General features: G+C 42.6%; 3 protein-coding genes across 6 annotated transcripts; 2 read left to right on the forward strand and 1 right to left on the reverse strand.

The window, feature by feature from the left end:
- The first annotated feature begins 1983 nt into the window (after positions 1 to 1983).
- hexb (hexosaminidase B (beta polypeptide)) lies at positions 1984 to 7784 on the forward strand. The gene is made up of 14 exons (XM_068574037.1): positions 1984 to 2265; positions 2407 to 2558; positions 4202 to 4267; positions 4376 to 4422; positions 4516 to 4626; positions 4736 to 4837; positions 4919 to 5051; positions 5202 to 5382; positions 5470 to 5556; positions 5687 to 5759; positions 5949 to 6123; positions 6416 to 6506; positions 6608 to 6712; positions 7508 to 7784. The coding sequence occupies exons 1-14, from the start codon at positions 1988 to 1990 to the stop codon at positions 7569 to 7571; spliced, it is 1665 nt and encodes a 554-aa protein (XP_068430138.1). The 5' UTR covers positions 1984 to 1987; the 3' UTR covers positions 7572 to 7784.
- An 882-nt stretch (positions 7785 to 8666) lies between these two features.
- On the forward strand, positions 8667 to 14677 carry LOC137783657 (beta-hexosaminidase subunit beta-like). 4 transcript variants are annotated; one of them, XM_068573840.1, is made up of 14 exons: positions 8667 to 8965; positions 9115 to 9272; positions 9755 to 9820; positions 10252 to 10298; positions 10396 to 10506; positions 10608 to 10709; positions 10791 to 10923; positions 11539 to 11719; positions 11816 to 11902; positions 12034 to 12106; positions 12459 to 12633; positions 13816 to 13906; positions 14007 to 14111; positions 14339 to 14677. In XM_068573840.1, the coding sequence occupies exons 1-14, from the start codon at positions 8688 to 8690 to the stop codon at positions 14400 to 14402; spliced, it is 1671 nt and encodes a 556-aa protein (XP_068429941.1). In that variant the 5' UTR covers positions 8667 to 8687; the 3' UTR covers positions 14403 to 14677. The 4 variants fall into 4 exon arrangements, 3 of the variants coding, with proteins under 3 accessions (XP_068429941.1, XP_068429940.1, XP_068429942.1); XM_068573839.1 differs by lacking the exon at positions 12459 to 12633 and adding an exon at positions 13176 to 13356; XR_011077355.1 differs by lacking the exons at positions 14007 to 14111; positions 14339 to 14677 and adding an exon at positions 13176 to 13356 and having other exon boundaries at positions 13816 to 13903.
- A 4214-nt stretch (positions 14678 to 18891) lies between these two features.
- Positions 18892 to 27652, reverse strand: LOC137783656 (scavenger receptor cysteine-rich type 1 protein M130-like). Its single transcript, XM_068573838.1, is given in 14 exon segments — positions 18892 to 19276; positions 19363 to 19445; positions 19720 to 20049; positions 20459 to 20767; positions 20860 to 21183; positions 21763 to 22092; positions 22249 to 22671; positions 22764 to 23123; positions 24205 to 24489; positions 24582 to 24724; positions 24726 to 24900; positions 25963 to 26271; positions 26394 to 26423; positions 27539 to 27652. Coding segments are annotated over 14 exon segments (3420 nt in total). The 5' UTR covers positions 27609 to 27652; the 3' UTR covers positions 18892 to 19027.
- Between the last annotated feature and the right edge of the window lie 333 nt (positions 27653 to 27985).

The raw sequence follows: 27985 nt of genomic DNA on the forward strand, positions 1-27985 counted from the left end.
TTTGTTAAACTACAGGGACACATTTAAAACCAATAGCATGTAGAAAAGAAAGTCACAGCCAACTCACCACTGAATGCTACACACACACACACACACACACACACACACACACACACTCACACACTCACGCACAATATCACTCCCGGGATTATAAAGACATTGTGGGTTCTGGTTGTGAGGCTGGGAACAGGAAGTCCAATTATAACCCGGGACATCTTGTGTGAGTCACTTCTCCTTGTTGACGAGACTTCTGGCTGTGACTAAACTTTTCAGTGGCCCCTTGAGGCGCTACGACATTTCTGTTTTGTTTGTTTTTATGTGTTTGAGCTTTACACACACACACACACACACACACACACACACGTCTGATTTATCTTCCCATAAAATGTGTTTTTATGAAGACAGATTTTACGATATTACTGTGGCTTCATATTCAGTATATTACAGCACAGTGTTCCGCAGAGAAGTGTATTTTAATTATGATGAGGAAACTCATTATGGCAGCAAACGTTTCAGCATATGTTTAGATGACAAGAGCGACATCTAGTGGACAAAATGTTCCTGAGGCCAAGAGGGGCAAAGATGAAAGCTGGAACTGAATGAATGAATATAATGAATGAACATAATGAATGAATATGCACTTTATTAACACCCAAGGGGAAATTATAAAATATAAAAACAACATATATAAACAACAAGGGTGAAAGATATATACACAAATAAAAATAACATTCATATTCATAAATATGAAAAAATGTTCATGAACATATGATGACATGTATGTTATGGGGTCAATTAGACCTCGAAATAGAAACACTTAGACTTATAATACGAGAAATTCAAATGAACTAATTTCGGTTTTGGGATGGTAAATAGTTTTTATTTTACATTAATTTGACAGAATAATGAATGATTAATATTAGTGGTGTGCAGAAAAACATCTTCCTGACATTAAATGCTCAATTGATTTGACACAAGCGACACCTAGTGGACACAAATATTCCTGGGAGTGAGGTTGACGGTCAAGGTGTGAACAGATCCTGAAGGGCATCTTCCTGACAAGGTGTATTCGTTAGATTGACAATACAAAAATGGCCAAACAACACACAAACCTTTTATCATAATGACTTTTTATTGAATGTAGGTTTTATTACTCACAAAGCAACAAGTAAATCTCCCACACTATATCTCTCTCTATCTGGTTCAACCTGTCGTGAGCTTTTACTGGAAACCACATACCTTTCACCTGAGGAACGGGTCAAGCAAAATAATTCTACCGAAGAAAAAAGAAATGAAACGTTCAACATCGCTTCCTCTTTGTGTACTTAAATGTTTTTTTTTGCCACATATGTATCCATTTTTAAATTTGCTTTTATGTAAAGCCCTTTGTGTGGAAGTAAGAAATAGATATGAGGTAGGAAGTCATAGTTATGAAATACTATCTCATCATTTTGAGAAAGTTTCTCATAACTACTTATTGGGTATTGATTTTTTCCTCACAGATGCAGAAATGGACCTGTAGTTGTACGTGATTGGGCTTTTACACCTTTGTGTTGCATTGCATTCGTGAATGGTGCAATGGAGCATGTATTTCTTTACTTACATACATCCAACATGTAACATAAAGATGAACACATTTCTAAATGACATTGTGATTGAATACTTTAAATTGCCCGCACATAGATATACTAATTATATATATATATATATATATATATATATATATATATATATATATATATATATATATATATATATATATAAACTCAGGATGTATACTCCACGGTTACCTTGCTTTCTATGCACTTTGAATTAACCTTGTGTTTAATAGTGAGTGAGGATTTTTTTTTTTAAGTTTTCAGGTGGTGGCTCTGAGATTAGATCTATGCACTACCTGTAATTCCGCACCTGAAGCCCCGCCCACTTCCCTCCACATAAAGCTGTGTTGTGAAAGGCAGTCCCGTGACTCTGCCGTCTGGCCATCAACATGACCGCCACGCTGCAGCTCGCGCTCGTGCTGCTGGCCATGGGCTTCTCTCAGGGGAAGCAGCACAACTACCTCGACCAAGACGACCAACTGGACGGAGAGGCCGAGATTGACTTTGTCGCTGGACCTTCAAAGTTCGGGTCTCTGTGGCCTCTGCCGCAGAAAGTGGAAATCTCAGCCGTCTCGTTCAAGTTGCCCGGCGTCAGCTTCAAAATAACCGATGCCAAGCAGTCCTCCGCCGGGCAGAGCTGCAGCCTCCTGCAGGACGCGTACAGGAGGTGAGCGGCTACGCTTCAAAGTATCTCCTTCTCTGTTTTTATTGTGGGTAAATAGAAAGCCCTGTGCAGGTATGGGGTCCCTGAACCCGTACCTGCATGGTTAAAACGCACTCTCTTCCCGTTCCACGTCTCCCTCCACAGGTATTATGACTACCTGTTCACCGGCGCTAAGAGGCAGGAGCCAGCCAAAGGCAGCCGGACCGGTCCCGCGGGGTTATCGGAGCTGCAGGTGTGGATCACATCACCTGACTCTGGATGTGACGGCTACCCCAGTGTCAAATCTGATGAGTCATGTGAGTCACTTCTCTTCCTTATTCATATCACATACAATCTGTGGCTAGACATTGATACTTCACCCAGTAACTGCTTGTTTGGGTAAGGCATGGTACCACCCATTCAAGGACCTTAATCTTTTGGAGCCCCCACCATGTGGAGCTACTCTCCCTTGTGTATCTTTCTTTCCACACTTGTAGGTTTCCCTTGACTGTTTAATTCCTCTTCAGGCCAGTACAATCGGTTGTCCATGTCCCACCAGGCCTCATGCCACGCCTGCCACAGTGCACATCTGAGTCATTTAGTGGATCAAACATTTTGCTGGTCACACACTCAACAATTTTCTGGTAATCCGCTGCCGGTACTGCCATCAATTCTTCCGGTTTGGCAGCCTGAAACGTACATTTCTGTTGCACCCTTCACAAAAGTCTCCCACAAAATGCTTTAATGGGGTGACCCACATCCAGGACAAAGTTCTGTTAAGCCATTCCTCGTCGAGGGCATTCGGCCCGGATACTCCACTTTAGTGGCTGGAGTTAAGACAAAGTACTTCTGGGCTTCACAAGTGAAAAATACGTTCCAAAAACACTCGGCTAGGTGAGCGAGTTTGTAGTCCATACCGTCTTTTGCTGACTTTCTGCTCATATTCCGACGATGACCGTGACTTTGTGGCTTTGAATCTTGGTCCACAAGCTGCCCGTAACTAGGCTATTGGACTCAGCACTGTTTCCTCAGTAGGTGTTGTCAGAACTATATCTGCGCCGGGACTACTATCTGTCAAGCTGCCCCTTGGCGTCCTTCTACCGTGGCTGATTTTCCAAATTTGTGTTGTGAGATTGTAGTCCCCTCCAGAACATTCCTTCCTTTGGCAAGTCTGGTTGAAGTTCTTAGTGGTAGTGAAGGACACCCATTAGTGAGTTTGGGCCCATGGTCCACTTCCATAGTCCTAGGGTTAGGGTTAGTCCTGCCAACACTGTCAGTAGTTGGACAACAGTAACCTGCTTCTTGCAAGAAGTAGTTGATGCAGTATTGGATTTGTGCCAATCTTTACGCCAAGCTCCAGCTTCTCTGGCTGCCCCCCTCTTTTTCCTCCTCTGCAGCTCCCGATAGCATTGTCGTCAAGTTGCCCCCTTCCCCCCCCCACCCCCCCACACACACACACCTCAATGCCTTTCTGCGTACGTTGAGTAGGAATGGCGTCAGACTTTGTGGGCCTCGTCGCAAGGTCGGCCCGAAGCTGGTTGAGGCTCCCGTCATGTTGAATCTTAGCCGATCACTGCACTGAGTCATAGTCAGAGTCACTCTCTACCCACCTCTCTACCCGGGTTGATCCACACGAACGGTGACTTCAGTCGGCCGCCGAGATTATTTTTTGGCTCGAAAATCCTTATCAAGCCCCACGTTGGGCGCCATATGTTAGATCCGGTAGATAAGTCCTTCATACAGGGCTATCTAATATATCAGCTTTTCGTTTAAAGGGTCCGGATCTTCAACGACAGTTGAAGATCCTTTTTAAAAAGATCCTTTTTAAGTTTGTGTCGAGGAAACTCGCCTGGTTGTCTCACTGCCGTCTGTCCGGACATCTACCCTGCTTCAACTGTTAGCCCTCTTGGTCGAATGTAATGACTCGGCAAATTAATAACACGACTATTTGTGTCCACAGACGAGCTGACGGTGGATCAGCCGTATGCCGTCTTGAAGGCGCCGACGGTCTGGGGAGCCTTACATGGTAGGTTTTACAAATTACGATGTGTTTTTCTAACTGTGGAACTTTTCTGACATATACAAGGTGTGGCATCAGATGACATTAACTACATTTTAACTACATTGCTTTTAGGTCTGGAAACGTTCAGCCAGTTGGTGTATGAGGATGAATATGGAGCTGTAAGTATTTTTTTTTCTTTATCAAGGGTCAACTGTATAAAAGTTTGGTTTAGACTCGGGCTGAGATTACAAAGACCCTTTATATCTTTTCAGAAAAGCATCAATTCCACAACAATCAGTGACTTCCCCAGGTTTGCACACAGAGGCATCCTGCTGGACAGCTCTCGCCATTTCCTGCCCATTAAAGTCATTTTGGCTAATCTGGTACGACAATAAGGATCGTTTTATTTTGCTTTCTCTTCCTCTTCCTTTTTTTTCATTTTGTGTTCACTGCTTGAATACCTCTTTCCTTTACTTGTTTTTTTTCATACAGGAAACGATGGCAATGAACAAATTCAACGTGTTCCACTGGCACATCGTAGACGATCCGTCTTTCCCGTACATGAGCCGGACGTTCCCGCAGCTGAGCCAGCAGGTCGGGGAGACGGCGTGTTGTTGTATCAAGTAGCGTTATCTAAACTACATTGTTTTCACACTCCATTAAACATGTTCACAGGGAGCTTACCACCCATACACACACGTGTACACCCCCGCTGACGTGAAGATGGTGATTGAGTTCGGCCGCCTGCGAGGCATTCGCGTCGTCCCGGAGTTTGACACTCCGGGACACACGCAATCTTGGGGAAAAGGCGAGTTTCGTTAATGTTGGTGGAAAGACATGTTTAACATTTGTGTTGTGTTCATATTATTTTTGTTCAGCCAGTGTTCATGGGTCTCTTGGACCGGCTACAATTAACAATTAACTCTACTTTTATTAATTTAATTTTTCCCCCTCTCAGGCCAGCCAGATCTGCTCACGCCCTGCTACTCTGGCTCCAAACCCTCTGGCTCCTTCGGGCCCGTGAACCCCATCTTGAACACCACGTACGAGTTCATGAGCCGGTTCTTCAAAGAGATCAGCACCGTGTTCCCCGACGCCTACGTCCACCTGGGAGGCGACGAGGTCAACTTCAACTGCTGGTGAGAAAAAACTTTTTTTTCCCCGCCATAAAAGGCAGTTCATATTTTGCTGCCGTTTTTTTAATTTTTTTATTAATCGCTGTGCAGGAAGTCCAACCCGGACATTCAGAAGTTCATGGCTAAGCAAGGCTTCGGACAAGACTACAGCAAACTGGAATCCTTCTACATCCAAAAGTATTTTGCTCATTTTACACTGAAGTATTGTTTAATGGTAACATTCTGTCACATTTGCCAAGTTTTGTTGCTTATTAAAAGGCAAAGACTTTATAATTTATTATTTATTGTACTTTTTTTTATCTCATAGACTCTTGGATATTGTTGCCAAGACCAAGAAGGGCTACATGATCTGGCAGGAGGTCTTTGACAACGGCGTCAAGGTAACTGAAGAGTTATTTAATAATAAGATAATAATAATAATGTCGGCCTTTTCTAGACTAGTAGAGACACACAAATCAATCGCCCGGTGACTGTTATACTGATTCATAGATAACTTTTTTTTGACCATAAACGACAATTTGTGTATCATCCATCTTAAATACAGCAGCTTGGTCTGTAACTATTTGCAGCTGAAGGCAGACACGGTCGTGCATGTGTGGATCGGCAGCGGGGCGGACAAAGAGATGAGCAAGGTCACGGCAGCGGGGTTCACCACCATCCTCTCCGCCCCGTGGTACCTAGATTACATTAGCTACCGACAGGACTGGACAAAGTACTACAAGGTTGAGCCGCTCAGCTTCAACGGTCAGTTTATTTTAATTTGTTTGGGGGGCGTAAGGGTGATTCAATTTGGTGGAGGCAAATAATAAAAGAATTGTGAATTTTGTTGTTTCGTTCATTGGGAGATCTAGTTCGCTGCCACGGAGCAACAATGACCCAATAAACTAAACGGTCAAATGGGAGTAGTGGTGAATAATAAGTGAACAATGTGACATGGAAAGACGGCACCCAGATCATCTCCTGGGGTTCAAATCCAACAGACGGGGAATGTAAGTCAGGTTCTGGTCTCCATTAAATATTATATTTTATTTAACAGGAACTGACGCACAAAAGAAGCTCGTGATTGGTGGCGAAGCCTGTCTATGGGGGGAGTATGTGGATGCCACCAACCTGACGCCCAGACTCTGGTATGTGGTTTCCGAATTAAATATATTTTTGTGAAAATAAATATTTACTGCATACTGATTATTTTTCCTTTTCTTGGGGGGGTTCTTCTGGTTATTCCCAGGCCTCGTGCCAGCGCCGTGGCAGAGCGTCTGTGGAGCGCCAAGGACGTGACGGATGTCAACGACGCCTACAACCGGCTGTCTGTGCACCGCTGTCGCATGGTGGAGTAAGTAGAGTAAAAAAAATATCACCTTTATAGCATGCTTTGATTATAACTATAAACATCCATGATATGAGCCAGATTTACCAAAATTGCCTCCTTGAGCGGTCCCCGACTTCTTCAAACTGTATGGTTCAGGGCCTTAACAACAACCCGCAAACTAATAAGATATTTTTGGAAAAATTATGACCTAATAAATCAGAATATGCAACAACAATCAAAATGAAACAAAGCCTTGGCCTATTACGCAAGAGTTTCAGTCAAAAAATTGTGTTGTTCGTTTAAAAAAATGGAAAAATTACTTATTTTATGCCTTTATAAATGGTGCATGATGGGACTTGAATTTTTCGTCTACTTCCGCACTTGCTATATGACGAGGTTTTAGGAACGTGAGCACAACAAGAAGCCTTGAGAATGAGGAAACGTGAGACGGAGGGGGAAAAAAATTTACTCCGGTCGTTTCGAGATTTTTCAGGTACTAATAGGAGGAGATGAATGCGTATATTTTATATTTAGACTCCCACAAGCCCGTCTGGTTACGGAGATGTATTTGTTAGTGAATTCCGACTCCACAAAGATACACATTTGGCCTCATGCAAGAACATTGTCGTGCGGTGTTCTCGTACTGTTAATGCCTTGTCCCTGAAATAAAGAAGAAATTATTCCATGTGAAAATTGCTTTTATTAAAAAACCTGTAGCCACAGCAAAAGGGTCTGTGCCTATTCATCCAACAGAGATTTGGAGGCTTCTAGTGTAATATGAATGGATTGATAATCTGAACCATCTTTTCCTCTCCTAAGGCGTGGGATCCCAGCTCAGCCACTGTTTTACAGCTACTGTCCCCATGAGTACAAAGGCATCTGAAAACAACTGTAAAGCTGGCCATATGAACAGAAGATGGAGGAAAAAGGAAAAAAAAAACATAAATAATCAACGGCATGTCAAAGAAATCAAACGCCTGACTACCTTTTGTGGCGACGTCACTGTACAAATGATCTTGGACACGTCATTCATTTAAAATCTGCTCTACCGAACGCTTTATCGCTTCAAATGTCTTAAAACCGCTCGACTTCATGAATCCACTTGTCTTTTATTAATGAATGTTTGATTGTGAATAAAAATGTTACATTTTAGTAGCGACTCTTGTTTCTTATCAAAATTAAACTGTTATTAAAATATCGACCTGCGAAACTATATGACAAAACAAACAGCGCCATGGCTTGTTTATGATTAAATACGACTGCAGATGTAAAAATAGTAACACAACCAGCAGTTAACTCACCAGATGCCCGTAACCCTCTGTGCAAAAGGCGTCATCAGTAAATCCACCAGCAAGTCTGTTTCTCAGGCTTCAGCCTGAGCTTGCTTCTTCTTTCTTCTTTTGTATGCTGCGCCACTGACCAATCACAGCGCATGATAATGATCACGCTGGCCAATCATATACATTCACGCCATTTCACAGGCGCTTGCACGTCAAAGAATACACCTCAGCTTGTTAAACTAAAGATCTGATTTGTTGAAATCCATGACAATCAAGGAGAATGTCCACTCCCTGTGTACTTTAATCTGCAAGGACCTGCTTAAACTGCTTTTCTGACAGGAGGTGAAAATGTGATTGGATGAAAGTATCCTTAAAACCAGCTGCACTGAAGCTGAAGGCAAAGCAACAGAGGAAGACAGCAGCTGTGCAATGAGAAAATAAGCTAGTAGGGAGAGAAAAAAATACAATACATGTAGTGTATTTGTGAGAAAAAAAATTAAATTATAAAATAGCTATAGCTTTGTGATTCTGTTTAGGACAGCAGTAAAGGCTCATGTTTAAAAGTGAGTGAGGAATTAAGTGTTAAAGTTTTCATGTGGTGGTTCTCCTTTAAATCTGTGCAGGACTTGTACTTCCGCACCTGAAGCCCCGCCCACTTCCCTCCACATAAAGCTGTGTTGTGAACGGCAGTCCCGTGACTCTGCTGTCTGGCCATCAACATGACCGCCACGCTGCAGCTCGCGCTCGTGCTGCTGGCCATGGGCTTCTCTCAGGGGAAGCAGCACAACTACCTCGACCAAGTCGACCAACTGGACGCAGAGGCCGAGATTGAGCTCTCGGCTGGACCTTCAAAGTTCGGGTCTCTGTGGCCTCTGCCGCAGAAAGTGGAAATCTCAGGCGTCTCGTTTAAATTAGCCGGTGTCAGCTTCAAAATAACCGACGCCAAGCAGTCCTCCGCCGGGCAGAGCTGCAGCCTCCTGCAGGACGCGTACAGGAGGTGAGCGGCTACGCTTCAACGTATCTTTCTATGTTTTTATTGTGGGTAAATGTAAAGCGCCGCGTTGCGTTCAGGGACCCCGTACCCGCACGGTTAAAACGCTCTTCTTACGTGCTTCCTTCCCGGCCTACGTCTCTCCCTCCAACCAGGTATTATGACTACCTGTTCGCCGGCGCTAAGAGGCAGGAGCCGGGCAAAGGCCGGCAGAGGCTGGGCGGCCCCGCGGGGCTGTCGGAGCTGCAGGTGTTGATCACGTCACCTGACTCTGGATGTGACGGTTACCCCAGTGTCAAGTCCGACGAGTCATGTGAGTCCCTTCTCTTCCTCATTCATGTCGTATGCGACCATCTTGAGTGCTTTCACTTGTGATATTTAACATATTTTTACATGACTGATATTGTCAAAGCAGTAGTTTTTTACTTTGAGTAATGGAGTCATTTTTATTATAATATTTTTATTTTGCGTAATTGATCTGAATATTTCCTGCACCACAGCTTTTTGCAGAAAGGACAGTTGCATACTGTTACCTGCAGGCCTCATGAATTATTACATTTATCATTGCCGTTTTAATTTCACATGAAAAGTCTGCCAAACAAGTTTTTCTTTACATGTTGTATTGGGTTTTTTACTTAAAAGTCAATACTTTGAATACTATAATAACGCCACATCTATTCTTTAACAATTTGAGTTTACGCCTTGATCAGTGAAGTTGTAGATGTCCTGGTTGAACTGCCTGCAAAGCTTTGACACTGATGTGCAAAATAAATACACAACTGTTTGTGTACACAGACGAGCTGAAGGTGGATCAGCCGTACGCCGTCTTGAAGGCGCCGACGGTCTGGGGAGCCTTACATGGTAGGATTTAGATTATTTTGCTTATTATTGCATTATTGCATATTTTTTTGGGATGTGTGTTTAAAAAAATAGCTTTAAGTTGATTTATAGATAAAACCTGTTTGTTTAAATTGCATCTCGCCATTTATTTGTATTTCATTGCAAAGTAAGTTAAACATACGAGGAATTTAACTTGGTGAAAGGTGCATAAGACGTAGAATAAAACCATAAACTTACAATAAAACGTATAATAAAAACAAATAGTGCAATAAAATATGCCGTCGCTCCCTACAGCATAAAATGACTGTTTTTGTAACTGTGGCACTCTGGATATATTTTTAAAAAAAAGGTGTGGCATCAGATGACATGAACTACAATTAAAGCGTCATAAAATCTTACAACAATTTGACATTATTACAAACAATATTGTTTCTTTTTGGCATTGCTTTTAGGTCTGGAAACATTCAGCCAGTTGGTGTATGAAGATGAATATGGAGCTGTAAGTGAATGCTTTACTTTTTTAAAATTATTTCTTTTTGCATCAAGTCCGGTTTAGACTCGAGCTGAGATGACAAAGACACTTTGTATGTTTTCAGAAAAGCATCAATTCCACAACAATCAGTGACTTCCCCAGGTTTGCACACAGAGGCATCCTGCTGGACAGCTCTCGCCATTTCCTGCCCATTAAAGTCATCTTGGCTAATCTGGTACGACAATAAAGATAGTTTTATTTTGCTTCCTCTTCCTATTTTAATTTTGTGTTCACTGCTTGAATACCTCTTTTCTTTACTTGTTTTTTTCCATACAGGAAACGATGGCAATGAACAAATTCAACGTGTTCCACTGGCACATCGTGGACGATCAGTCGTTCCCGTACATGAGCCGGACGTTCCCGCAGCTGAGCCAGCAGGTCTGGGAGGCGGCGTGTTGTTGTATAGAGTAGCGCCATTTAAACTATTTTGTTTAAACACTCCATTAAACATGTTCACAGGGAGCTTACCACCCATACACACACGTGTACACACCCGCTGACGTGAAGATGGTGATTGAGTTCGGTCGTCTGCGAGGCATTCGCGTCGTCCCGGAGTTTGACACTCCGGGACACACACAGTCTTGGGGAAAAGGTGAGCATTAATAGAAAAAGAAAATCAATTTTAATGAAGATGTGTGATGCTCCTGGGGCCACATATCCTTCCTACTGTGTGTCGGGTTCTCATGAGTACCACGTGCTGGCATTTCTTTGTCACGTCGGGTAACAAACCTGTTCTGTGTAGTCACCATTTGCGGTGGAGCTCAGACTGTTTTTCCGTGTCTTCCATCAGGCTTCCCTGTGTAGATGTAATATGAGGAAGTGGCATCACAGGCAGCCAGATTTCAATTCCAGAAAACTATTTCACAATTATGTTTTCGATCCATATTTCTTCACTTGCTGACATGCTGGTTCTGGGGCCAGTTTTCTTTTTGGAAGTAGTTGAGGTCGGAGCACAGAACCCTTTATTGCGGAACATAGAACCCTTGCGGTCGGTGCATAGATCCCTTTATTTCGGAGCACGGAACCCTTGATTTCGGAACACGGAACCCTTGCGGTTGGCGCATAGAACCCTTGATTTTGGAGAATAGAAACCTTATGGTCAGAGCATAGAACTTTGGGGATTTTTTTTCTTAAAATGTAAAAAAAAAAATTACCCTACTTTTTATTTATTTTATTTATTTATTTATTTATTTATTCCCCATCTCAGGCCAGCCAGATCTGCTCACGCCCTGCTACTCTGGCTCTAAACCCTCTGGCTCATTCGGGCCCGTGAACCCCATCTTGAACACCACGTATGAGTTCATGACCTGGTTCTTCAAAGAGATCAGCACCGTGTTCCCCGACGCCTACGTCCACCTGGGAGGCGACGAGGTCGACTTCAGCTGCTGGTGAGACAAAACCTTTTATTTCCTAGTTGGGCAGCAGTTCATATTTTGCTGCCGGTTTTTATTTTTTCTTTCTTTCTTTTCTTAATCGCCCTGCAGGAAGTCCAACCCGGACATTCAGAAGTTCATGGCTGAGCAAGGCTTCGGACAAGACTACAGCAAACTGGAATCCTTCTACATCCAAAAGTATTTTGCTCATTTTACACTGAAGTAGTTTTGCTTGTTTAACAGTAACATTCTGTCACATTCTCTAAGTTCTGTTTGTCATTATAAAGGTAAAGATTCATGATTTAATTTGTTCCTTTTTTATCTCATAGACTCTTGGATATCGTCGCCACGACCCAGAAGGGCTACATGATCTGGCAGGAGGTCTTTGACAACGGCGTCAAGGTAACTAAAGAGTTATTTAATAACGTCGCACACAAATCAATCGATTTTAATACTGATATATGAACAGTTTTGTATAAATGCATCGTATAAGATCCCAAATAGGCTTGTTGACTCTATAATAGGCCTTCATATGCTGTATAGAATCATTATCTGGTTCTTTGGTAATATTTATGAACACAAAGTTGAATTTCATTTGTTGTATTGCCTAAAGCGAAGCTAACCAGCTTCTTAAGGCAGCTTCAGATTAAGCATTCAGACGTCAATCTGAAACGCGAATAAATGCATTTCCCAAAATGACAACTCGTGTATCATCCATCTTAAATGCAGCAGCTTGGTCTGTAACTATTTGCAGCTGAAGGCAGACACTGTAGTGAATGTGTGGATCAACAACGCGGCGAACAATGAGCTGGGCAAGGTCACGGCAGCGGGGTTCCCCACCATCCTCTCCGCCCCGTGGTACCTAGATTACATTAGCTACGGACAGGACTGGCAGAGGTACTACAAGGTTGAGCCGCTCAGCTTCAACGGTCAGTTGTTTTTTTGTGTGTTTTTTTAGAAAAGGTGATTTTTTTTTGGGGGGGATTTTTTTTTGGGGATTTTTTTTTTAATTTGGTGGCGGCACGATAAAAAAAGTTCAACAGGTTTATGCTTTCAAACTGCACAGTTGTGACGAGGAGAGAGAGTCAGAGACGACATGGCGGCTTAATGGGGCTGCTGGTTTCTGTAGTTTTACACATGGTTTCTTTTCATGGTGGAGCAACAATGACCCAGTAAAATAAACGGTCAAAAAGAAAAACGGCACCCAGCTCGTCTCCTGGGGTTCAAATCCAACAGACGGATCAGGTTACAAGATGAGAGCGGCCTGAACCTTTTATTGTTTGATTTCCTGACGCTTGCTGACGCAACATAATCATCTGCAAATAGTTTCAGCCGAAGTAAAATCCCAAGGACGCAAATGTCTTGAAATGATACAAATGCTCAGCCGTCTTTCTCTTCGTCCCTCCACTCACTTGTTCTTCTTCTTCGTCTTGCTGATACTGACACTTGTGTGTGTGTGTGTGCTGTGTAGCTGAAGCCAAACACACTTATCCACGTTTGGAAAGGAAACGAGCAGCAATACCAGAGTGAGATGGCAAACGTTACAGCGTCGGGGTTCCAGACCCTGCTGTCCACTCCCTGGTACCTGAACCGTATCTCCTACGGCCAGGACTGGCAGGGCCATTACAGGGCCGACCCTCAGGACTTCAAGGGTTCGTGTCTGCATGATTTGATTTTTAAATTGCCCAGACCTTTTTTCCGCCCTTTATGACTGGTAATTTGCTGTTTATGCGACTTCTCCAGCGTCTTAACTACGGGGTGTTTGGACTTTACCTCCCTTACATGGTTGTTTTATTGCTCCTGGCCCCGATTGTTTTTTTTAATTTGTTTTTTTTATTTTTATTTTTTTATCACCCGTATTGTTTGACTCTTGACACTCTTGACACATATCTGAAATTTCCTGAAGTTGTCTGTCACTCCTGTGCTTTAATATGTGTAAGCCTGTTGAATGAGGGGAAATGATTACAAATATTTAGCTTTCAGAAAATTACTGATTATAATAAAATACCTAATTTAATTATAGTTATACTCTCCAGTCCAGTGGAGCGCTTGATTCCCTGGATGTTGCGCAGGCTGCCTGGTCTCATTTAAATATTATATTTCAAAAACAGGAACTGAAGCACAAAAGAAGCTTGTGATTGGTGGCGAAGCCTGTCTATGGGGGGAGTATGTGGACGCCACTAACCTGACGCCCAGACTCTGGTATGTGGTTTCCTAATGATTTTGTTTTTGTGAAAATAATTATTTACTGCATACTGATTATTTTTCCTTTTCCTGGGGGGGTTCTTCTGGTTATTCCCAGGCCTCGTGCCAGCGCCGTGGCAGAGCGTCTGTGGAGCGCCAAGGACGTGACGGATGTCAACGACGCCTACAACCGGCTGTCTGTGCACCGCTGTCGCATGGTGGAGTAAGTAGAGTTTTTCGTTTGTGCGCTCTACATCGGTACCTGTAGGTCTCAATGTTGACGCAGGATGGGGAATAATAAATACTAGGCACGATAACAAGGTGCATGAAGGAGTTCTGATGTTGAATGAATTACACTTTCCATACATTAAAAAGACCTTGTTGCCTCTTTGAGCTCTAACTGGTTCAGCCACATAACTGATATTTACTACACGTTTTCCCTTTCCTAAGGCGTGGGATCCCAGCTCAGCCGCTGTTTTCCAGCTACTGTCCCCATGAGTACAAAGGCATCTGAAAACCACTGTAAAGCTGGCCATGTGAACAGAAGATGGAGGGAAAAGGGAAGAGAACCCATAAATAATCAACGGCATGTCAAAGAAATCAAACGGCAGACTACCTTTTTGTGGCGACGTCGCTGTACGAATGCTCTTGGACACGTCATGCAATTAAGATCTGCTCTACAGAACTCTGAATAGCTTCTAATGTCATAGAACCTCTCCACTTTATGAATGCATTTTCTCTTTTTCAATGAGTGTTTGATTGTAAATAAAATTGACGTTTTAGTTGCGGCTCTCTTGTTTTATATCAAACCATCATTTGTCCATCCCATGTCAAAAAAGTATCTTAAACAGTCACTTTATAGTGACTGGATGAGTTTGAGATTTAGGGGGACATGCCGGTAGTTTGGGCATATTTGTTAATAAATTACAAAAAGAAGCGAAATGCTATTTAAGAAAAATCCTTTATTATATATTTTGTCATTCCTTGATTATACGTTTAAATACATTCGTGAAGTACAATAATAACAAATTATCATAAAACAAGTAATTTCCTTAATTACAGAATGAGGCAAAATGCATATGATTCAGGCAAAAATCCTGAACACTTAAGAAATAAATGAAATCTTTAATTATAAAAAACAAGCAAAATCTTTAACATTCTTATGAAATAAGCACAAGTACACAGTTCGAATAAAATGTAGAATTACAAAAATTACGCAAAATGCTTATGAAATGTAAAATTATTTAATGCGGAATATGCAAAATCATTAAGTAAAATAAATGTCCATTTTTTTATGAAATAAGAAAAATCCTTAACAACATATACATGACACAATATATATGACAAAAATAATTACAAAATATAAATTTAAGTACAAAAATAAGAACAATTCTTGTGAAATAGGTAAACTTCTTGATTATAAAAGATAAGTAAAATCCTGATTTACAGCGAAATATTCAAACATCTACAAGTGGTGTGAATCCATCTGATTGGAGGCGGGTCCGTGTACGTTTTGTTCGTTTGTTTTTCCGTTCATTCGAGAATACGGAAATACGGAAAAACGGCCGTTTCTTCGTTTTCCGTTTCAAACCAAAAACGGGAAAACGGAAAACTACTTCCGTTTTCTCGTTTTTGGCGTCTGAAACCAAAAACGAGAAAAGAGAGACGATTATTTTCATGTCAAAATAAAAGCCAGTAATATGTATTATTATTTACGGTCTTTTAATTCTCATTTACAGTCTTATATGATGCAAACACATCGCAGAGTAACGTTAGAAGAAGATTAATTATTAAATATGAATAAATACACCCGGTTAAGTTAGCAACAGTAGAGACTACAGGCAGTTTAATATGCATGTATAAATATGTACACAGCAAGAATCAACTGTTCAATTAATCGCTGCATTTTTTTTAATGCAACACAGTTCGTAATATAGTTTAATCAAGTAATTTCTGTGTGTAAAGTTGATCATATTATTTTTTTTATCGTATTGTGCCGTTTCTTGAGTGAACACAGAGCAGAGCCTGTATGAGACCTGAGTAAAGGTCTATCGTTCTACCAGTAGGTGGCGCTATTTCATGTATTTACTTGTTATATGCGATCTTCTCTGTCGCTACTTGATGAGAAAACTCAACTGAAAGTTGTTCTCTGAATACTACTGTTGTTGAGTCACACAATGTCATTTTAGGACTTTTTCAGGCGGAAAGTTAGTTGTTTAAGCAGCAAATCTGTGTTCGGTTTGTCAAGAATCAGCCGATTTAACCTTTTTAATACGGAGCTTGTCGCCAGCGACATAAAGTCAAACGCAAACTGGACGCAAAGCTAATTTGACCGTAACTCCTTATTTACTTACGCCATCCACGTAAATCCAACTGATTCTGAACGCTAAGAATGTCCATTACGGTAATGGTGAAAAAAAAACAGCAGCAAACTTGTCTGTGGGGGTGGAAGTGAGCAGCTGTAGAGAATCAGAGGAGACACTTTGACTGGCATTTCACTTCTTTGGAAATAATATGATGGCATTGTAAATAATAGTGTTATAGTTTATGAGAGTTCTGCCACTTGCTGGCCCACCTAAACCCCTTAATAAAGGCCACTTTCATGTCCCCACAAATATACAGGACAGTTGGAACTGACAGCTGTAGGGATGCTGACTGTCAGACTGGACTTGGGTTGGGAACCAATGCAACATTCCTCTTTTGCATTTTGGACCAATCAGCATGGCACTGTCTCATAAAAATGAATTTCCCATCCAATAACACTGGACAGAAGAATCAGAAGAATTGAGATACAGCAATACAAGTCAAATACAGGAATGTAATCGTAAAGCCACCACTAATTCTGAAGGTTTCTGAGCTTTTAGGGGAGTACTGTATTTAACTTGTGTTTGACATACAGAATTAGAAAAATATCAAAGATTGTCTTTCTTTGCTGATCTAGAAGTGTGCAGATGTCATTGGTTCAGATAAAAATGTGAGGACCTGCTCTGAGGTTGTGACCTGCTGTTCTCAGCTTAACAAAGTCATGACCTGTGGCTCTGCGGTCATGACCTGCTGCTCTGAGCTAAACAAGGTCATATGACCGGCTGATGTAAATGTTTTAGTAACCGACATGTAACCTGGGGAACCCAACGGCCTTGTTGCTCAGTTTCACAGGAACAACAAACTACCTTAATTAATATTATATTATTTTTATAATCAGAATCAGCTGTAGGTGTGTACACATTCAATGAATATGACTTATCTAAATGTACATGCAGAAATATAGACATACGGCTGTAAACAGGCAACAACGTCTAAGAATCATTTGACTACTATAAACTATGTGAGACATCTTAGAAATGTGAGAGTAGCTGTGCTCTCCATGTTTCAGTTTGAGAACATAAGTCATACAGTCAACTCTTCAAACAGTGTTCACACACAACACAGAGCTGAATCCTTCTGGAGACCAAAGTGCTACGTTAAGATGATGTGATTTAGTCAGAGGTGCTGAGACACTGACAGCAGAGTCAAAACAGATCAGGTTATATGTTGGTGATGACAGTAACAGTAACAGCATGATGGTCTGCATCCCTACAGCTCCAGAGGTCACTCTGAGGGGTCACAAGACAGGTAACATGGTAGAAGTACAGAGAGACAATTCATTTGGTTTGTGCTCTTGTAAGATTTTGTCAAACTTGTTGTATCTCAATGGCATTTGGACCACAGCCTTTGACCAACACTATATATCTTCTCACCTTGGCCCTTTGACCTCTTCTGTACCATTCAATGCAGGATTTTTATTTGTAATAAATTAATCAACCAGGTAGGTAAATTATATGCGTGTTTAATAAGAATAAACGTAGTTGACTTTCCAAAATATTTCTCCTCTAAACAATTGAAAATGAACATGAGCGAAGCTTTTGAGATTACCAGAATGAAATTTAACCTATTTTACATCTTCTCAAACAGTTTTGTTTCCCCAAAGCATTGAGTGTCCATGTTATATAGGCTTTCATATGTGTTCATGTCCAAACGTTTTGAGATTTGTTTATCTCCGTGAAGCAGTTTTCATCCAGCTGAAGACAGGACCCATTATTGTACTCCTCACACATCCAGAAAGGCACTGTTTCCTCCCAGAATGACTTTCTTTCTGTCCATTTCAACTGTCTTTCTGTGTGTTTGTGGGGACATGAAAGTGGCCTTTATTAAGGGGTTTAGGTGGGCCAGCAAGTGGTAGAACTCTCATAAACTATAATACTATTATTTACAATGCCAACATATTATTTCCAAAGAAGTGAAACGCCAGTCAAAGTGTCTCCTCTGATTCTCTACAGCTGCTCACTTCCACCCCTCCCCCACAGACATGTTTGCTGCTGTTTTTTTTCACCATTACCGTAATGGACATTCTTAGCGTTCAGAATCAGTTGGCTTTACGTCGATGGCGTAAGTAAATAAGGAGTTACGGTCAAATTAGCTTTGCGTCCAGTTTGCGTTTGACTTTATGTCGCTGGCGACAAGCTCCGTATTAAAAAGGTTAAATCGGCTGATTCTTGACAAACCGACCACAGATTTGCTGCTTAAACAATTAACTTTCCGCCTGAAAAAGTCCTAAAATGACATTGTGTGACTCAACAACAGTAGTATTCAGAGAACAACTTTCAGTTGAGTTTTCTCATCAAGTAGCGACAGAGAAAATCGCATATAACAAGTAAATACATGAAATAGCGCCACCTACTGGTAGAACGATAGACCTTTACTCAGGTCTCATACAGACTCTGCTCTGTGTTCACTCAAGAAACAGCACAATACGATAAAAAAAATAATATGATCAACTTTACACACACAAATTACTTGATTAAACTATATTACGAACTGTGTTGCATTAAAAAAAAATGCAGCGATTAATTGAACAGTTGATTCTTGCTGTGTACATATTTATATACATGCATATTAAACTGCCTGTAGTCTCTACTGTTGCGAACTTAACCGGGTGTATTTATTCATATTTAATAATTAATCTTCTTCTAACGTTACTCTGCGATGTGTTTGCATCATATAAGACTGTAAATGAGAATTAAAAGACCGTAAATAATAATACATATTACTGGCTTTTATTTTGACATGAAAATAATCGTCTCTCTTTTCTCGTTTTTGGTTTCAGACGCCAAAAACGAGAAAACGGAAGTAGTTTTCCGTTTTCCCGTTTTTGGTTTGAAACGGAAAACGAAGAAACGGCCGTTTTTCCGTATTTCCGTATTCTCGAATGAACGGAAAAACAAACGAACAAAACGTACACGGACCGAGGCGCTCCTCTGCTCCCTGAGCTCCTTCTGCAGCAGGAACACCCAGGTTATAATAATCCAGCGCGATGTCCTCCCGTCTGTCCGGCTTCTGCCCCCTGGTGGCCTGGAGAGACACGACAGCTGTCTTCAGTTCACCAAACACAGACTGATAGCATCATTCCAGCTGCTGGTGCAAACAGTGTGTTATACCTTGCAGTAGTAGTAGAGGGCAGTGTTCACCAGCAGCAGAGTCAGCGGCATAACGACAGCTCTGATGATGAGAGGTGTTGGATCTAATGGAGCACATAACATCATCACATCACATGACATGAGTTTAACAGCTCCCACTGAACCTGAAGCCGACGTCACGTGTTACTCTCCATGTCTACTTCATGTTCACTGTGTGAACCAGAAAATTCAAAACACTCGTTTAAAAATGACAATCTATTATTAATCTGTGGTCAGCTCGTCATGTTCTGTCTCTTTGGACCAATCAGCATGGACTGTGTGGTCAGCTGATCATGTTCAGTCCCTTTGTACCAATCAGCACGTAGACAGGTAGCTTACCTTGGACAGTGAGGGATAGCAAATGGCTCTCAGAGAAGAAGTTATGAGAGAAAACAGAGACGTGATAAACACAGCTGTAGCTTCCTTGGTGTGCGGGCTCTGCAGCAGGAAACAGGAAGTAGGCAGAGTGATTGACAGCTGGCTGGGTGGAGTTGTGAGCCGTGTTGGAGGAGCTGAAGGTGAGCTGAAAGGAGCCTCCTGGGTACTGTGGCTTTATGGAGCAACAGATGGTGAAGGTGGAGCCCCTAGGCACCTGAAGCCCCTGCTGCTGGGCCTCGCAGACCCCGTCCGTGGAGGAAGACACAGATATGTTTGGCTGAAGCAGCAGGTCTGTAAACACAGAGATGATGGAAGTTCATTTACCCTCCATTGATCAGGATGGAGCCTGAAAAAGGAGCTGATGCCAAAGGGCTGAAGACAGACAGACTGAAGACTGACAGGTGTGTCCCAGACTGTTACATGTGTCCATCACACATCCAGGCAGCTTTTACAGGCAGCTACTGATTCCTCCCCAGAATGGCCTTTTGTCTGTTCTTCTCCCACTGTCTTTCTTTGTGTTTGTGGGGACAGGCAAGTGGCCTTAAGTGGGGGGTTTAGGTGGGCCAGCCAGTGGCAGAACTCTCAGAAAGTATACTAGTACTATTATTTACAACCCCAACATCTTATTTACAAAGAAAACACCACTGAAATGCCACTGAAACTCTCACCCTGTCATAGATGATGTCACTGATGGGATTACCTGAGCAGGTGAGATCCAGGATGGAGGAAGAGGAACATGATGATAAACAATCTCTCAAAGCAGATCCAGACTGAACACAGAGAGGGTCGATCCTCCACTTAGATCTCTCTGAGGACTCCACTCTCCGTCTCATATAAACAGCCGAGCCACAGTCCAGATCTCTGCAAGCAACAGCTGCTTCCTCCAGGGTCCAGCCAGAACCACCTACTGGTCTCCAGTAAAAGTCATCTCTTGGTCTCCAGTCTCCGAGAGGTTTTGCCTCCAGTGTTCCTGCACAGCGACTGGCTCCTCCCACCAACCTGACAGGTTCTGAACAGAAAGCAGAGAGTCCTCAGTAAAGAACAAAGTGAGTTCCAGGAGAACAGAGATGAAACAGATCAAAGCTGCAGCTCCTCTTCTACCTGAGCAGGTGAGGCCAACAGCTTTTCCAGGTGAGCAGGTGTTTCTCTCTGAGCCTGAGCTTCTACAGTCCAGGAGAGCAGACTCATGGCCTCCACACTGGAACTCTTTGGTCCACATTGGAGCCTCCACATCTCCATAGAGCGCCCCCTGGAGAACTGAAGGAGCGCCACAGCCAAGCTCCCTACAGACCACCTCTGCATCCTGTTGGTCAAAGTCCTCTTCACACACTGAGGACCACCACAGGGTGGACTGGGTGGACTGGTTAGACCTCACTTCCAGTCTACCTGAACACAGATTGTTCCCATCCACCAGGCGGACAGAGTCTGGAGAGACGATAAAATATGAGAGAGAGATAAAAGACACAAGACAGTAAATAAAAGATGTCACAAAACAACAAATCAGAGATAAAATAAAAAACACAGATGGTCAATAATAGTAATCTTTATTATCGTAACATAACATACCATAATACTGATTCAATACATACTGTATATGTGACATCAGGAGAATGTGTCTGCATGGTAACAACCTAACATAACTGGGTCGGACATGCAGCTTCAACACATAAAGCACAGACTTCTCTACAACCAGAGGAGTCACCCTGGTGGTCAGGAGAGAGAATGCAGCTTTGATTCAAATGAAACATAGACTTCTATACAACCAGAAGAATTGCTCCTGGTGGTCAGAAGAGAGAATGCAGCTTTAACACATGAATCACAGACTTCTATACAACCAGATGAGTCGCCCCCTGGTGGTCTTGAGAGAGAATGCAGCTTCAATACCTGAAGTATAGACTTCTATACAACCAGAGAACACCATGATATTGGAAACAAAACAAAATGTGACTTCAAAACGTGACTTCAGTCCCTTTGGACCAATCATCACGTAGACAGGTAGCTTACCTTGGACAGTGAGGGAGAGCAGACGGCTCTCAGAGGAGAAGCTATGAGAGAAAACAGAGACGTGATAAACACAGCTGTAGCTTCCTTGGTGTGCGGGCTCTGCAGCAGGAAACAGGAAGTAGGCAGAGTGATTGACAGCTGGCTGGGTGGAGTCGTGAGCCGTGTTAAAGGAGTTGAAGGTGAGCTGGAAGGAACCTCCTGGGTACTGTGGCTGGATGGAGCAACAGATGGTGAAGGTGGAGCCCCTGGGCACCTGAAGCCCCTGCTGCCTGGCCTCGGAGACCCCGTCCGTGGAGGAAGACACAGAGATGATTGGCTGAAGCAGCAAGTCTGTAAACACAGAGATGATGGAAGTTCATTTACCCTCCATTGATCAAGATGGAGCCTGAAAAAGGAGCTGAGGCCACAGGGCTGAAGACAGACAGGTGTGTCCTGACAGGTGCGTCTCAGGACTATGGAGGTTGAAACTTTGAGACACCAGCTCACCTCTCTTCAGGATGTCTTCTCCTGGATTACAGTTCAGTCCAATGGAAACTTGACTGTCACTGAGAGGAAGCAGCATGCTGGAAACACTGCTGTCATAGATGATGTCAGAGATGGGCTTACCTGAGCAGGTGAGATCCAGGATGGAGGAAGAGGACTCTGATGTTACACAATCTCTCAAAGCAGAGAGCACACAGTAATAGTCGACCATCCACACAAATCTTTTTGAGGACTCTGTTCTCTCTCTTATAGAAACAGCAGAGCCACAGTCCAGATCTCTACAGACAACCGCTGCGTCCTTTAGGGTCCAATAAGAGTAAGCTTTTGGGCTCCCGTTAGAGTAATATACTGGTCTCCACTCTCCGTGATGTTTTACCTCCACTGTTCCTGCACAGCGACTGGCTCCTCCCACCAACCTGACAGGTTCTGAACAGAAAGCAGAGAGTCGTCAGTAAAGAACAAAGTGAGTTCCAGGAGAACAGAGATGAAGCAGATCAAAGCTGCAGCTCCTCTTCTACCTGAGCAGGTGAGGCCAACAGCTTTTCCAGGAGAGCAGGTGTTTCTCTCTGAGCCTGAGCTTCTACAGTCCAGGAGAGCAGACTCATGGCCTCCACACTGGAACTCTTTGGTCCACATTGGAGCCTCCCCTTCTCCATAGAGCGCCCCCTGGAGGACTGAAGGAGCACCGCAGCCAAGCTCCCGACAGACCACCTCTGCATCCTGCTGGCCAAAGTCCTCTTCACACACTGAGGACCACCACTGTGTAGACTGGTTAGAGTGGTCAAACTGGGTGGACTGGGTGGACTGGTTAGTCTGGGGAGACCTCACCTCCAGTCTACCTGAACACAGACTGGTCCCATTCAGCAGCCTGACAGAGTCTGGAGAGAAACAACAATTCAAAGACAAAATAAAAAATACAGATAGTCAATAATAATTATCTTAATAATCAGAATAACAAGACATCACATACCAAAATACTGATTCAAAACATATGACATCGGCAGAATGGGTCACCATGGCAACAGTAAGTACAGGCACTCGCCATGTATTTATTATTAATGTTTTATGTCCGTGTACTCTGTACTTTTTGTACAACGTACAATTCGCATGTAAACTCACGGGGAGAGTGTTCACCCTAAAACAACAAGGTAGCCGGTTCCATCCCTGGTCTCCTCATAGTTTGCATGTTGAAGTGTCCTTGAGCAAGACACTGCTCCTTAATTACTAAGGATGGGAAAATGAAAATGCACAGAATAATTTCCCCACTGAGGGATTAATAAATGATTTTATATATATATATATATATATATATATATATATATATATATATATATATATATATATATATATATATATATATATATATATATATATATATTTTTTTTTTTTTATTTTTTATTTTTTTTTTTAAATTAATGAATCTGCATCCCCCCCACGCCCCACCTGTAATACCTTGGTGCCCCACTAAAGGGTCGACCCCCACAAACATAACTGGGTCAGACACCAGATCTAGACCAGTGGTGCCCAACCAGTCCGTCTGACTGGTTCCCAGCTGATTGTGAGACACTTAGTCCCAAGAATAGAATCATGAAGTGAAGGATCTCTTGTTCTTTTGTGCATGCTCTGCTCTACAACAGTGGAACCACACAGGTGTCCTGATACAACTCAACACGAGGTGACAACACATCGAACACTAAGAGGAGGAAGATCATCAAACTCATCCCTGGACACAGAAACACGTTGACACGTTGGCTCCTACAAACACCTTAACAACTTCAACAACCACTAATAATACATCACAGGAAAGGTCTGGTTTGTTGGTGCATGCTGGGTAAGGTCCAGGAGATCTGGCTGGCTTGTGCATGCCGGGTAATGTCCAGGAGACAGGAGCTAAGAGAAGGATTGGACCAAAGCAAAGGGATTACATTGGCACACAGAGGAGGGCACTGAGAGGCTTACGTGAGCAGGTGAGATCCACAATAAAGGAAGAGAACTGGGATGTTGAACAATCTCTCAGAGCAGATCCAGAGACAAGACAGTCAATGGCGATCAACCACTTAGATCTCGTTGAGGACTCTTGTCTATGTCTCATAGAAAGAGCAGAACCGCAGTCCAGATCTCTACAGACATCAGCTGCTTTCTTCAGGGTCCAGGAAAAGTAATCTACTGGTCTCCAGTCTCCGTAAGGTTTCGCCTCCAGTGTTCCTGCGCAGCGACTGGCTCCTCCCACCAACCTGACAGGTTCTGAACAGAAAGCAGAGAGTCCTCAGTAAAGAACAAAGTGAGTTCCAGGAGAACAGAGATGAAGCAGATCAAAGCTGCAGCTCCTCTTCTACCTGAGCAGGTGAGGCCAACAGCTTTTCCAGGTGAGCAGGTGTTTCTCTCTGAGCCTGAGCTTCTACAGTCCAGGAGAGCAGACTCATGGCCTCCACACTGGAACTCTTTGGTCCACATTGGAGCCTCCACATCTCCATAGAGCCTGGAGGACTAAAGGAGCGCCACAGCCAAGCTCCCTACAGACCACCTCTGCATCCTGCTGGTCAAAGTCCTCTTCACATACTGAGGACCACCACTTGGTAGACTGGGTAGACTGGTTAGACCTCACCTCCAGTCGACCTGAACACAGACTGTTCCCATCCACCAGGCGGACAGAGTCTGGAGAGAGGATAGAATAGGAGAGAGAGATAAAAGACACCAGGCAATAAATAACATTCTGTCTTATGTTTCTTAGAAGATCTGTGACACAGAATATGAATCTGTTTATGAAATGACCTCTGAAGTCTAGAGAGATAGAGCTGGACTCTCTAAGGAGGGTGTCAGGTTACAGAGATACTGACGAGCCCCCGGCTGAGCTGAGCTGCTCCATCCATCCATCTATTTTCCACCACTTATCCGGGTCGGGTCGCGGTAGCAGCACACCCCACAGACCGACTCAGGCCTCCCTCTCACCCGCAACATTTTCCAACTCATTCTGGGGGACCCAGAGGCGTTCCTAGGCCAGCCGGGAGATCTAATCCCTCCAGCGTGTCCTGGGTCTTCCCCGGGGCCTCTTCCCAGTTGGACGTGCCTGGAAAACCTCTAATTGGAGGCGTCCAGGAGGCATCCGGATTAGATGCCCGAACCACCTCAGCTGACTCCTTTCGATATGGAGGAGTAGCGGCTCAACTCCAAGCTCCCTCCTAATGTCCGAGCTCCTTTCCCTATCTCTCAGGCTGATCCCGGCCACCCTACCGAGGAAGCTCATTTCGGCCGCTTGTATCCGCGACCTCGTTCTTTCGGTCAGCTCATAGGTGAGCTGCTCTAAGTTGTTAAATGTTCTTATTGTTAAATGTTCTTTTTGTGTGATGCACCTCCCGCCAGGACAAATTCCTTGTATGTGTAAACATAACATACTTGGCAAATAAACAGTTTTGATTCTGATTGTGGCCAGTATAGGTCACTGGTGCCTGTTATGGTTGGGAACAAAGAACATGCTGGTGGAAACCAGTGAATGAGAAAGCTGTTCAGCTGAAGGAGGAGTTCTTTCTGGCTGGTTGCTGGTTGGACCAGAGGACTCCTGGAGCAGCAGACATGGAGGTCTCATATAAATATATCTTGGTGCACTCAGCACCTGATTTACTGAGGTAGCAGCTCATCAGACAAGTCTGCTGCCGTTCTAGTTGGTGATGTGTAACCTGGACACATTGCTGTCATAGAGGAGGGAACTGATAAGCTCACCTGAGCAGGTGAGTTCCATGATGAATGAAGTGGAATGTGGTAATAAACAATCTCTAGGAGCAGATCCAAAGAAAACACAGTGAGAGTCGATCCTCCACACAGATATATCTGAGGACTCTTGTCTCTCTCTCACAGAAACAGCAGAGCCACAGTCCAGATCTGTACAGAAATCAGTCGCTCGCTTCAGGTCCCAGAAATGGAAACCTCCTAGTATCCTGGCAGAGTCCTCTACTGGTCTCCACTCTCCTTGATGTAACAGCTCCACTGTTCCTGCACAGCGACTGGCTCCTCCCACCAACCTGACAAGTTCTGAACAGACAGCAGAGAGTCGTCAGTGAAGAAATTAATTTCATGAAGAAAACATCAAACTAAAACTTGACTTCTGATTCTGCTTCATTGAATCTTTAATTATCTTTTCTTTCTCTATTTACCTGATGTGTGGTTTTCTTCAGCCTGGAGTCCTGGAGAGATAGACAATGAATAGTTTTAAGTAGATGTAATAGAGATTGACAATATTAGTTGTTTTAAGTAAATAGAAAAGAGATAGACAATAATAGTTGTTTTATGTAAATGTGATAGACATAGGCAATATTGGTTGTTTTAAGTAAATGTAATGGAAATCCACATATATTTGTTCATACATGTACTATGTATATCGTTCTGTTTCAGCCAATCACAGAAGAAAAGATTACAGACGTCTATTTGTTCTGACGATACGACACAATATAGGAAAATGTGTAATTTTGATAATTGTCCTATTTTTGTGATCCTCTGTAATTTAAAGATTAACTGTTCAGTTCATGTAAGTGATTCCTGTAAATTGGTAAGAATAAGAACCCCTGAGAGAATTGAGGCTATATATATTTATATATATATATATATATATATATATATATATATATATATATATATATATATATATATATATATATTAAAGCCATATATGACTAAAAGTCTGCAAAGAGCAAGAAGAACTGAGAGCTGAGAAGTATGGAGAAGTTTGGAGAGTATATGGATAAGACGGTTCACTCTTGGCTGAAAAACTACTTGCAAACTAGATGCAGTGTGTTAATTACATGGAGTCAGGACTTAGGAAGGTCACCTGTGGAGTACCACAGGGACCACTCATTGGTCTATACTTTTTATAATTTCTATGACCATTTTTGTAATGTTTATTCAAGCAATAAGGGATGAAGGGCAGTACTGTATCGTCAATAATAACAATATTATTGTATATACTGTACTGCCTCGAGTCCCTTATTTCTTTCATAATACGGTTACCTGCAACATTATAAATAGTAATCTGCCAAGAGCACAAAATAGTTGTAGCCATCAAACGTTGTGTATTTGTCATTTGTCATTTCTGCTGACAAGACAAACCTATTTTTCAAAGGAAAACGTTTAAAGGAACTTTTGTTTGCTATTGAAAAAGAGCTAGAAATGATCAAATCTGGGGTTGATGTTAATACATTATCTCTTAACATGAAGTAAACTATAATCATGTTTTTTTTGGAAAATCATAAAGAAATAAAGGGGGATATTAAATTACAATTCTGTGATGATGAATCAGTCCTACCTGAGCTCCACAGCAGCAGCAGCATCAATAGGTGATCCATGACTTCCAGGTAGACTGTCTCTCTGCCCATCAGTCTCTCTCAGTCTCTCTCAGACTTTCTGCCCGTCTCTGTCTCTCTTGAGTGTTTCACTTCCTAATAAACTTTTGTCAACTGCATTTCTTTAAGTTGAGCAGGACGAGGTGGAGCTTTACTGGAAGCTGTCACAAGAATTTCACAATAATTTGTTGTCTGATTTCCGGACTGTTTCCATGACATCCAGCAGGATGTTCCAGTAGATTAACGCTGTCAGAGTCTCATCAGCAGTTACAGATACTTATACAACTACTAGTCTGGAACTCTTCTTCACTTCATTAGCTGTTGATGTGGTCATTGTTGGTTGAAGTTCATATTTAGGAAATTAATCAAAGTTCCAGGAGAGTACAGGGTACAGGAGAGTACAGGTACAA

The sequence above is a fragment of the Clinocottus analis genome, unplaced genomic scaffold, assembly GCF_023055335.1.
Source record: "Clinocottus analis isolate CAN_PGR_092001 unplaced genomic scaffold, fCliAna1.0.p SCAF_13, whole genome shotgun sequence".
Taxonomy (NCBI): Eukaryota; Metazoa; Chordata; class Actinopteri; order Perciformes; family Cottidae; genus Clinocottus; species Clinocottus analis.